Here is a 12,948-nt window from a genome sequence, read left to right on the forward strand (position 1 = left end):
TTGAGAATAAAAGTGAGTAGTCTTATAGTAGGAAAAACATGGTACTTTGTTTATTTTTTCTATTACATAAACATTTATTGGGATAATTTTCTTTTTTTAGTACTTTTTTTACTTAGTCCATCTATGGGACAATAACATTTATTACTCTGATCACTGCTATAATGCATTATACCTGCTTGTATTACCCTGACATATGCCTCTTAGACCATGCTCCTGGCATGGTCTAACAAGCTTGCTGTAGATCTCTAACACGGAGGTCGTCATGACTACCTCGTGTTGCCATGACAATGATGGGGCCCGTGTTATGACGTCAGGTGGGTGCCTTCTCCTAATAAATGCTGTAGCATTTAGGAGGTTAAACAGCTGGGGGTGTTGCAGGCACCATTTGTTGCAGTAAGCTGAGCTTCCAACGCTGATCACACAGGGACAGCTTGTGTGGCACGTACGATTGCCATGACTTACGCATAAGATAAAGTTTGGAAACCCCTATTCGACCATGATGAATGGGTACATTAAAGGTCGTAAAGAGGTTAAGACTACTAGGGAGGATACTAGAGAACACCAAAACCTAAAGCAAGGATCAAAAGAAGGAGGACCACCAGGCTAGGATGTGCAAATATTCAATTTTATTAATTATTAAGGTAACAAATGGTAGTATAGTATTATAAAATTATTAAAAAGATGTGCACTGCAGGACATATACTGCTATAAATATTACATAGGTATATACATAATAGTAACCCTCAGTAAAAAAAGGGGAAGGCAAAACCTGATGCTAAAAAGAAAAAAAAAAATTCTTTTTTTTTTTTTTCCTTTTTTTCTTTTTAGCATCACATCTTTTTAATAATTTTATAATACTATATTACCATTTGTTACCTTAATAATTAATAAAATTGAATACTTGCACATCCTAGCCTGCTGGTCCTCCTTCTTTTGATCCTTGCTTTAGGTTTTGGTGTTCTCTATAATCTGAGTGGGCTCCACTTTTTCCGTGTCACACACCTTATACACTATATATATCCATTTTTATAAAAAGTATTTTAAGTATTCTATTTCTTAAGATTATTTTAATTATTCTATTATTTTATATATAATGTTGATATAGTGAGTGTGTGTCTTTTTAGGGAGGATACTAGTAAACACCATCATTATTTTGCCATATATAATTGTAACTAATTTTGGACATCAATGTAGTCCCATAATGCTGACCTCCCAAGGAAGAAGATTACGCGAAACGTGCATCGGGGCTCTGCGCTGCTACCACAGGTCATGTATTGCCTCCATTTCTAGCCTTCTTCTTTTGCTGCCTGCATCTTAAGCACTCTGCATTACTTGCTGCTATTACTTACTGCTATTAGTCACTTGGCATTTTATCTCTGTCCTATTGATTTTTTTTTTTTTCTGCACTTTGCAGCTATGTATAAACTATGGGGCTCTGTGTTATAACCATAGGTCATGGTTTAATATTGGGCATTATTTCTTGCCTCTTATCAATTGTTACGAGTCACTTGGCACTTTTAGGCTATGTGCACACGTTCAGGAAAGTCTGCAGAATTTTCCTGAGCAAATCCGGACTACTTTTGCAGGAAATCCGCTCGCTTTTTTTTTGCGTTTTTTTTCGCAGATTTTTCCGGAGGTTAACACTGCAATAATATAGTGGCAAATCCGTGAAAATTCCGCAAAATTAATGAACATGCTGCGTTTTTTTCATGGAAGAAAACGCAACACGGGCACAAAAATTGAGGAATGCATTAAAATTGATGGGATGCTTAATGTAAGCGTTTTCTAAGAGTTTTTGCAGCGGAAAAACACTGAAAAAAAACTAGAACGTGTGCACATAGCCTTATGATCCTGTTCTACTGATTGTCATGAGTTCCTGCACATGGCAGCAAGTTACTAATTTGGTTACTATCTAGCACTGTGCACTATTATTTGCCTTTATTAGGTTTAGGGCAGCTATCTATAGTGCCTCCAGGCTATGGTTACTGAACCTCACTATTGATATAATTATTTATTAATGGTGTTATCTAGTCTTAGTGCTAAATTTGGTAGAATGAGCTTTCCATACCTGTTTCAAGCACTTGACACTTTAATAGGGTAGGTGCATTGCCAAATAATTGACATTCTCATTTGGTATCTATATGATCCATAGGTCGGCTAGAATCCAGCTCAGGTTTTCTATGAGGTTTTGATACTATGTATGTTCAATAAAAATATGTTTTAGTTTTCTCTATTTGGCATATGCTTCCATTTTTTTGTAGGAATTGAGTAATTTAAAGTGTCTTTCATTAAGCCAGATTTTTGGTTACATCTCCTGCAGGGGTGAATAAATGTATATTACAGCCATCAGCCATGCACAGCTTAGAGTTAAATCATGCACAGGATTAATGTTTTTTATGCATAGTTTATCACAATTCTCTTTGAATTTTCAACTTCTATTAAAATCAGCTAAAATCAAACTAAAGGGAAACTCTATTGTTATTGTACAGACATTCACACTTGGCCCTCACTGCACAGTCAATGTTGTTGATCATAAAAGCAAAGTTTGGCCAGAAAGACTGGACCTGGTCTTTTATGGACCACTAGATGGCAGCCCGATTCTAAAGAATCGGGAGTCTAGAATCCATATATACTTGAAATTCGGCAGGAGCTTGAAGAGCAACGTCACTGGGCCCGCCTCCACGCAGTAGAAACTTGCTGTGAGGTAAAAATTCAAAAATCACACCAAAATGGCGGGCGGAGTGTGTCACAGTACGGCACGTTTCTGATTGGTCGCTCGCAGCAGGCGGCAACCAATCAGACACTGGACACTGTTGACGTCACTTAGCTCCGGACATTAGCTCCGGACATTAGCTCCGGACAAAGCCACGGAAGTTGGCACAAATTGCAGGAAGTAGTATTCTAGGCAATTATATATTAGATATGATCACATTCAGCAGCACAGAAGGGAGAGAAGGTAGATTCATCCAATAAGATATCAGGGTTCTAAAACCCCTGGCAAAACTTATGTAATCAGCGGCCTTGGAGGAAATTCATTCAGTTGTTTAATTTTGTAGAAAAAAAAGCAGATCACAGACATGGCACAAAACCAAAGTCATATCAAATGGCAACTTTATGGCTTTAAGAAATACTAAAAGAAATCAAGAACAAAAAATGTGGTAGTCAGTAATGGTTACTTTTTTTAACCAAGCATAGGGGAAAAATTATGGAATCACTCAATTCTCAGGAAAAAATTATGGAATCACCCTGTAAATTTTCATTCCCAAAACTAACACCTGCATCAAATTAGATCTGCTTGTTAGTCTGCATCTAAAAAGGAGTGATCACACCTTGGAGAGCTGTTGCACCAAGTGGACTGAAATGAATCATGGCTCCAACACGAGAGATGTCAATTGAAACAAAGGAGAGGATTATCAAACTCATAAAAGAGGGTAAATCATCATGCAATATTGCAAAAGATGTTGGTTGTTCACAGTCAGCTGTGTCTAAAATCTGGCCCAAATACAAACAACATGGGAAGGTTGTTAAAGGCAAACATACTGGTAGATCAAGGAAGACATCAAATTGTCAAGTCCGGAAACTTCAAGCAATATGTCTCCAAAACAGGAAATGCACAACAAAACAAATGAGGAACGAATGGGTGGAAACAGGAGTCAACGTCTGTGACCGAACTGTAAGAAACCGCCTAAAGGAAATGGGATTAACATACAGAAAAGCTAAACGAAAGCCATCATTAACACCTAAACAGAAAAAAACAAGATTACGATGGGCTAAGGAAAAGCAATCGTGGACTGTGGATGACTGGATGAAAGTCATATTCAGTGATGAATCGCGAATCTGCATTGGGCAAGGTGATGATGCTGGAACTTTTGTTTGGTGCCGTTCCAATGAGATTTATAAAGATGACTGCCTGAAGAGAACATGCAAAGTTCCACAGTCATTGATGATATGGGGCTGCATGTCAGGTAAAGGCACTGGGGAGATGGCTGTCATTACATCTTCAGTAAATGCACAAGTTTATGTTGATATTTTGGACACTTTTCTTATCCCATCACTTGAAAGTATGTTTGGGGATGATGAAATAATTTTCAAGATGATAATGCATCCGGCCATAGAGCCAAAACTGTGAAAACATTCCTTGAAAAAAAAGACACATAAGGTCAATGTCATGGCCTGCAAATAGTCCGGATCTCCATCCAATTGAAAATCTTTGGTGGAAGTTGAAGAAAATGGTCCATAACAAGGCTCCAACCTGCAAAGCTGATCTGGCAACAGCAATCAAAGAAAGTTGGAGCCAGATTGATGAAGAGTACTGATTGACACTCATTAAGTCCATGCCTCAGAGACTGCAAGCTGTTATAAAAGCCAGAGGGGGTGCAAGAAAATACTAGTGATGTTTTGGAGTGTTTCTTTCTTTGTTTGTTTTTCATGATTCCATATTTTTTTCCTCAGAATTTATTGATTCCATAATTTTTTCCCTCTGCTTGGTTAAAAAAGTAACCATTACTGACTACAACATTTTTTGTTCTTGATTTCTTTTAGTGTTTCTTAAAGCTAGAAAGTTGCCATCTGAAATGACTAATTTTGTGCCATGTCTGTGATCTGCTTTTTTTTCTACAAAATTAAACAACTGAACTAACATCCTCCAAGGCCGGTGATTCCATAATTTTAGCCATGGGTTGTAGGAAGCCAACAGCATCATTACCCTTCACTTTCTCTAATAGCCCCATCATATTTTTCTTCAAGTGATTTTCTAACTTGTCAGCACATTCTACGTACGCTGTCACTTGGCTTTGTAGTTTACAGATCTGGGCAGGTAAGGGTAAACATTTAATTCCAGGGGGTAGATGGATCCTCCAGGTTGTAAACTCTACAGACGAAGGGGTTTCAATGCCCAAAGTCATTTGAAAGCATTGGGTGGAGGAACATGCAGGGCCCTTAAAGCAGAATGGTGAACACATGATTGCGATATATCTGAATTACACAACGCTGATATAGCAGTGAAAGCTGACGACTAAGAAGAATCTCTGCATTTATAGGTTAATACTCACCTGGCAAGTCATCTGTAGGAATCGCCTCTTTACACCGCTCATCACCCCTCACATATGTCCCTGTAGTATTAATATAGGTCAGATCTTCATCCTGAAACAAATATTGTAAAAGTTTCAGACTGATGGAGAAGTCACATCCATGATCAGCTCTAATCCTGCCATCTCCACTGTTCTCATTACACGAGTATAAAACATAATACTGGTGGATAAAACAAGACTGAGCACAAGACCATCACAGCCGTCTACACATCATAGGGGAGATCTCGTGACACCTTCTCTCCATCTACCTGATGATCCTGAGGAACATTGGGATCTTCTTGTTTACAGTCCTGAGGAAGAAGAGGATGGGGACATCTCTCTGGTGTTGTCCTCTTACTGGATAGAACTGCAGGAAACACATACAGGAACTGAATTCATTCTTTACATACAGATAATTATAGGCCGTGTGTATTTAGTCCTGTCTATTACCTGGTGATGTGAGGGGCTGGTGAACCTCCATTATGACGTCCTTGTACAGATCTTTGTGTCCTTCTAAATACTCCCACTCCTCCATAGTGAAATAGACGGAGACATCCTGACACCTTATAGGAACCTGACACATACAATGATACCGTCATCCCCCAATCCCTTCATAGCATTCTTGTATAATGTCCCAGCATTCCCAGCAGTGTCACCTCTCCAGTCAGCAGCTCAATCATCTTATAGGTGAGTTCTAGGATCTTCTGGTCATTGATGTCCTCATGTATCAGGGAGTAAGGTGGAGGCCCTGTTATTGGGCTCAGTGGTCTTCCCCATCCATCGGACACAGGGGCCTGAGAACGCTCACTAGAGGTCTTCTTTACTACTGTGTAATCCTGGTTATGGAGGGACACATTAATAAATCTCACTACAGACATTCCCAGAGTCCTCACCTCTCCAGTTCTGTCCATCTGTTATTCCCATAGATAAGAATGATGTAATGTGACGTCATCAGAATCTCTCACCTCTCCAGTAAGTCGGAAGAGGATCTCTAGGGTGAGTTGTAATAGCCTTTCCGCCAATTTGTTCTTGCCCATATCCATCCTTGATGCGTAAATCAGAAAAATTGTCTAAATGTAAAAGATTTCCACCGAAAAGATCCGGTATTGTAGGGAGTAGGGACCTGAGAGAGAAGATGAGACAATGTAACACCATAAAGAATCCTAAGTAATAATACAACTACTGGAGATAATAAAGAGAAACGTAAGAGGAAATATAATTTGTAGATGTTCTATTCTTCTATCACGTACGGAGTGGAACATCAGTTGAATTGCTGACCAAGTCATCTCCATGTTCCCAATCACTGGCTATGATGGTCATTGCTTCAGCAACTAATAGGCCATAGGTATCACAAATTTGTTGGGACTGACCAGGAAATACAGAGACCGGTGGAGGACTCAAGCAGTGATGGCATAGGAGTAGTATGGAATCATTAATGTGTTACTATCTTTACTATAATTCTGTTTTTTTATTCCAGACATCTACTAATAAAATTTGTATACTTTAGATCACGCACCAAAGAAAAAAAAATGATCATGAGCCTACAGCTATAAAGAAAGTAACAAAATCTTTATTAGGTAAAAGAAGTCTAGGTCCAAAAGATGAACACAGCTGTTTAAACAGCGTCATTCACAGCCCACCCCCAGAGGAAGGCAGGGCAGGCGCCATTCCAGCAGGAAAGGACACGTAGGGGATGTGTGTGTCTCTACTTCCCAACACTGTAATTGCTATTGTTGTATATACAGCTAACAAAAAGAAATCACCTAAAATATCAATATCTAATAAGCCATTTAAAAACAAGCTCAAGTAATACAAGAAATACACACAATGGTGAGGAGATATATCGGATAATATCTGTAGACAGAGGAAATAGATGCCCAGCTGATAATGTGCTTAGCTTAAGGCTTTTTTCACTCTATAAAGGGACTACCGTATGTTGATGACAAAATGCTAGAGGGCTAATGCAGAGAGAAAAAGTGTCTCCAAATGGTGTATAGCGCATGTACGCCGGCAGCAGGATCTTCCAGGACGCATGCGCAGGTATTCCAGGCACAAAAGGTCAAGATCGCTATTCTGCATGTGTCCTGGGCCTCAGATAATGTCATGTGTATAAGAGTAATCCATACTGGTGCATGCACAGTACGAGTCCCATCGATGCTGAGCGCATGTGTCCGCTGTCACAGCAACAGTCAGTTGCCTGGGGAAGGCGCCGTGTGGCATAGCAAAGGGTGAGATATTGCTGCACTTTGCAAAATATGCCACAGTGGGAACCAATAAATGTCACAGCAGGTGCGATATCACCTATAAGGGAAAACATATAATGCAAGAGATCCATATAAGTTACCGCAGATATTTAATATCTCTCTGCAAAAGCCCCAAATAGGCAGATTAGTATAATGTAGTTACATATATCAGTCAGTGCAATATTGGGGGCACAAGTGTGCGGAATAAAAACTGGGGGTCACAGAACAGAAGATATCACCTGTGGTAGACACCATGGTAAGAGGTGTCAGCAATGCAAAACGTGTCTCTCTTGTATGGAGCCAGAAGTAGAGTAACAGGCTTACAGGAGAAATCCCCATATACAGATCCTAAATAACACAACCAAGGTCATCTGTCCATTCAGCCCCATTGGGGTGAGAGAGTCAAAACGGAAAACACATTGGCATTCTTTTTGGAGGATAACATTGTGCCTGACAACCTCTAAAATACAAAAGGAGATAGCTTTCTTGTCAACCCGATGATGCTCTCTAATTTCGCAAATTTAGTCGAGGGTCCAGATAAAAGTAATCTCAAAGAATGAATTTGAATTTATGGCACCTAATTGTCACCATTCCCACTTTTTATGCTCTCCATAAAGTTCACAAAGGGTTAGACTCACTTAGACAATGAAAAAACCTAAGACAGAAAGTAAAATGTACATACCCTACTATAAGTAAAACGCAAAAGTGCATATAAATAACATATGATACCTAGTAAACACATTTTTTGATTTAAAGAAAAAAAAAAACAGTTAAAAAAAAACTATGCTTTAGGTTATTGTACTCAGTTCACACAAGGATGTGGCCTCCCTTTCTTGGAGCTGGGCATTACGTTTAATAGCTTCCCATTGCTGAGTGTCCACAGTTGGTCCCTCTCCTGCTCAGCACTCAGTTATGTTGAGATTAGCTGCCACCCAGAGGATTCAAGGACTGACTGGAGTTCCTCCGCCTGGTTGGTGGATAGGAGAGACTTGGAAGATGATATCGCCTTGACATTCTCTTCACCAGACCTACTAGACTTAAGATACCTATTCTGGGTCAGTCTTCAGCCTGGTCTCCAAGACAACTTGTCCATGAGGAGGGGAGGTGTCTGGGGGCATATCATTAGTACAATCATTGGGACTATGTGGGGACATCACCTCCACTTCCCTTTCTTCAGGAACACCAGCACACAGCAACTCGGCAACTAGAAGACGGCGCACTGCTGGCTGACCTGGTTGTATGGGAAACAACCAGCTGTCCCCAATTAAGCACCAAACGGGGTCTCCAGACTAGAACGAGCACTTGCATTCTCAGCTCTGGAAGACCAATGGGAATACCAGACAGCCCATGAAAGGTGTATAACACTGTGTATAACACTCCGATCTGGAGCTCAAGTTGTCTAGACATGGCTTGACTGCATCTGAGTAGGGCTCGTCCTTCACTTTACAACATCCTCACCAGATTCTGGAGCAGTCGGATGGGAATATGACAACAACTCGTCATGGCTTGCTGCACAAACTCTCCTGCTGAACCAAATCCTCTACTTGCTACGGATACACTCCCAGTCATTTATGTAGAGGGAATACTCCCACCAAGGACAGCCTCGCCCACTGGCCCAAGGTTTCGGAGTTTTTAGGCTTCACCAGACAAGACTGTCAGGATGTTCCACAGCGATACCGAATCTGTATCAGGTTCATGACACTGGCTGCACCAGGACGCTGGCCGAAGCGGGACCAGGGATTCGGGTTCAGGACCCTGGCTGCAATAGGACCAAGAAACCTCAGAACTGCAATGGTAGAACACCAAATACTTACTGACTCATCTTGTTTAGCGACTCCATAAGGGAGAGGGAGTCTGTTATACAGGTGAACACATAATACTAAATGCCTCTCAGCTACAAGCTGAGAAAATTTACTATATGCGCTTACTAACCCTTTAAGAGCAAGGGACAGAGAAGGGAGCAGGAAGCAAACCGGGGCGCTGAGTAAGTCTTTTGCAGTCAGTCTCAATCCGGCGAATTTTGAAAAAACACACTTCTGGCGAATGTTGCCGCCGGATCAGTTTTTTTTCTCATAGACTTGTATTAGCGACTGATTGCGACTAGTGATGAGCAAGTATACTCGTTGCTCGGGTTTTCTCGAGCACGCTTGGGTGGTCTCTGAGTATTTAGGACTGCTCGGAGATTTAGTTTTCCTTGCCACAGATGGATGATTTGCGGCAACTAGACAGCTTGATTACATGTGGGGATTCCCTAGCAACCAGGCAACCCCCACATGTACTCAGGCACTCGCTCATCACTAATTGCGATGGATGGTCTCACGTTTCATCCGTCGTTCGCCTGATCCATCGAAAATTGTTTATCCGGCGGCAGGAGAAAACGGACATAGTAACGTTTTTTGTGTCAGTCGAAAAAACGGACAGCGACGGATCCGTCACCATCCGTCGTTTGCTAGAATAGAAGCCTATGGCGCCGGATCCGTCAAATGACGGAATCTGGAGACGGATTCTGGTTTTTTTTTTAACTGAGCATGCTCCGATTTTTTAGGATCCAATTAGCTGGATTAGCTAGTCGGATCTGGTAAAAAAACGGATCCATCACATCAGTTTTTCACAATCTGCGATGGATCTTTTTTTTTTTTTTTTTTTCAACATTCAACAGGTTGTGACTGATGGCAAAAACTGATGTGTGAAAGCAGCCTAAGGCTAGGTTCACACTTGCGTTGTGCAGTCCGTTCAACACATCCGTTCGACGGACTGCACTAACGCAAGTGCCGACTTTGGCTCTGCGCTAGCAGTGACGGACCCGGAAACGCTGCAGCACTCAATGACGGCACATCGCTAGCGCACGCCCATTGTGGGCGTGCGCTAGCGATGCATTCGCCATTGCCAGTAATGGCGGCGTTAACGGACTACGTTACACCGCGTTATACCGCAATGTAACGTAGTCCGTTAAACAGGTCACACTAACGAAGTGTGAATCCAACCTAAGCTGGTGTCCCTGCATGGAGGGGGAAGGGGGCACCATGCAAGGGCGTTGGCCATTGCGCTACATTCTTATTCACAAAGAGGAAACAGAGGGCACCAGTGTATCACCCATAGCATGCAATGAGAGTATACCAAAAACAAGGAAAAAGAGCAAGCTATGCATAGTAACATAGTTAGCAAGGCCGAAAAAAGACATTTGTCCATCCAGTTCAGCTTATATTCCGTCAGAATAAACCCCCAGATCTACGCCCTTCTGAAGAACCTAATAACTGTAAGATACAATATTGCTACACTCCAGGAAGACATCCAGGCCTCTCTTGAAACCCTCGACTGAGTTCACCATCACCACCTCCTCAGGCAAGCCATTCCAGATTCTCACTGCCCTAACAGTAAAGAATCCTCTTCTATGTTGGGGGAGAAACCTTCTCTCCTCCAGATGCAGGGGTGCCCAAACTTTTACATGCCATTGTATGATCATAGATTTGTTTGGGGTTGCCTAATGAAGAAGGTGGTCATATTGCTTGCATGGGACTGCGTGCTTGGAGACTCAGTGGGGAAGGGGGTTCTATTATTTGCGTGGGGAAGGAGGAGGTCCTGTTACCTGAGTGGGGGTGCATGCTGGGGGTCTGCGTGGTGAAGGAGGGAGTTCTATTACTTGCTTGGGACTGGGGGTTTGCATGGGTAAGGATAGGGTGCTATTACTTGTTTGAGGCGGCATGATGGGGTCTGTGTGGGTAAGGATGAGTCCTGTTACATGCATGGGCATGGAGAGAGTACTGATACTTAAAAGGGCTTGCATTATGGGGTGGTTGCGTGGAGAAAGGGGTGTTGTTATCTGTATGGAGCTGCAAGCTGGAGGTCTGCGTAGGGAAGGAGGGGGGTCCAGTTAGTCGTGAGGGGCTGCGGGTATGGGGGTCTGTGTGGGGGTGGAAAGATCCTATTACTTGCATGGGGCTGAGTGTTGTGGGTCAGCATGAGGAAGGAAAGGGCTCCTGTTACTCGTGTGGGGCTGCACACTAGGGCTCTGTGCAGAAAAGGAGCTGTTGCTGTTACTTCCATGGGGCTGCATGCTGGGTGTCTGTGTGGGGAAGGAGGGGGTCCTGTTACATGTGTGGGGCGGTTAAGGTTCCAGTCGCTTGTGTGGGGTTGCACGCTGAGGGTTCGTGTGGGGAAGGAGGGGGTCCTGCTACATGAAAGGAGCTGCATGCTGGGGGGTTGGAGCGGGGAAGGAAGGGTTACTGTTACTTTTGTGGGTCTGCATGATGAGCGTCTGCATGGGGAAAGAGGGGATGCTGTTTCTTTCATTGGGCTTCGTGAGGAAGGTGGGGTTCATGTTACTTACATGGGGCTGCATGCTGCAGGTCTATGTGAGGAAGGAGGGGTTCCTGTTACTTGCGTGGGGCTGCAAGCTGGGGGTTCATGTGGGGATGGAGGGGGTCCCGCTACATGAGAGGAGCTGCATGTTGGGGGGCTTTGTGTGGAGAACGGGGAGGGGTTAAATTGCATGGGGAAGCGTGCTGGGGGTCTGTGTGGGGACAGAGGCACTCATGTTACTCTTGTGGAGTTGCAGGCTTGGGGTCTGTGTGGGGAGGGAGGGGTCCTGTTACGTGCATGTGCTGAGTGACAATTCAAAAACTCACTGCAAGTAGACAGGTGCAGTTCCTCCAAAATAATTTATACATTTTCAATGATTAATCCAAATGGAGTGAACGGTATAAAATATGAACTTTTAATAATGATATTAAAATGACCAATTTATTAAGTCTAATTATTTTCTAAGTTTAAAACACTCAAAAGTGCCAGACCAACCGCTATTACTATAGTGGTGTGTCTGTTGGAATCTAGCACTTATCTGTGCGGAGAAGGGGGTCCTGCTACATGAGAGGAGCTGCATGCTGGGGGGCGTTGCGTGGAGAAGATAGGTGTTGTTACTTGCGTGGGGCTGCGTGCTGGGGTCTACGTGGGGAAGGAGGAGGTCCTGTTACTCTTGTGGGGCTGCGGGCTTGGGGTCAGTGCGGAGCGGGTCCTGCTATGTGCATGGTGCTGCGAGTTGGTCTTCCATGTGGGGAAGGATGGGGTAGTGTTTTTTTCAGTGGGGAAGGAGGTGGTCCTGTTACATGCATGAAGCTGTGTGCAGGGGGTCTGCATTGGGAAGTTAAGGGTCCAGTTGCTTGCGTGGGGCTGCGGACTGGGGGTCTTGGTGGGGAGGAGATGGTGCTGTTACTTTTGTGGGGCTGCATGGTGAGGGTCTGCGCAGGTAAGGAGGGAGTGCTGTTATTTTGGTGGGGCCTCGCAATGGAGGTCTACACAGGGAAAGAGGGGATGCTGCTAGGTTCACATTGCGTCAGTGCAATCCGTTTAGCGCATACGCTAAAGGAATGCGCTAACGCAATGTACAAAAAGGGATTGCGTTTAGCGATCCCTCTAGCGCAGATGCCCGATCTGCACTAGTGAGAACGGACCCAAAAACGCTGCAAGCAGCGTTCGAGGTCCGTCAGAAAATAACAGGACATCGCTAACGCATGCCAAAAATGGCATACATTAGCGATGCGTTAGATACATTGCGGTCAATGGGTGCGCTAACGGATCCGTTACATTGCGTTAGTGGCGCTATGTAACGGATTCCGTTAGCGGACTGCCACTAACGCAAT

At 43.3% G+C, this 12,948-nt stretch overlaps 1 protein-coding gene across 3 annotated transcripts in view; it reads right to left on the reverse strand.

Moving 5' to 3' along the window:
• LOC138663733 (zinc finger protein 665-like) overlaps positions 1–12,948 on the reverse strand; it is a 43,965-nt gene that overhangs the window by 11,811 nt on the left and 19,206 nt on the right. For all 3 annotated transcript variants that reach the window (XM_069750057.1, XM_069750056.1, XM_069750058.1), the window contains exons 2-6: positions 6,035–6,192; positions 5,726–5,905; positions 5,520–5,643; positions 5,339–5,436; positions 5,052–5,142 (exon numbers count right to left, since the gene is read on the reverse strand). In XM_069750057.1, coding sequence (XP_069606158.1) covers positions 5,052–5,142; positions 5,339–5,436; positions 5,520–5,643; positions 5,726–5,905; positions 6,035–6,112 — 571 coding nt within the window. In that variant the 5' untranslated portion in view covers positions 6,113–6,192. The remainder of the gene's footprint in view (positions 1–5,051; positions 5,143–5,338; positions 5,437–5,519; positions 5,644–5,725; positions 5,906–6,034; positions 6,193–12,948) is intronic.

The sequence above is a fragment of the Ranitomeya imitator genome, chromosome 2, assembly GCF_032444005.1.
Source record: "Ranitomeya imitator isolate aRanImi1 chromosome 2, aRanImi1.pri, whole genome shotgun sequence".
NCBI classification, from domain to species: domain Eukaryota; kingdom Metazoa; phylum Chordata; class Amphibia; order Anura; family Dendrobatidae; genus Ranitomeya; species Ranitomeya imitator.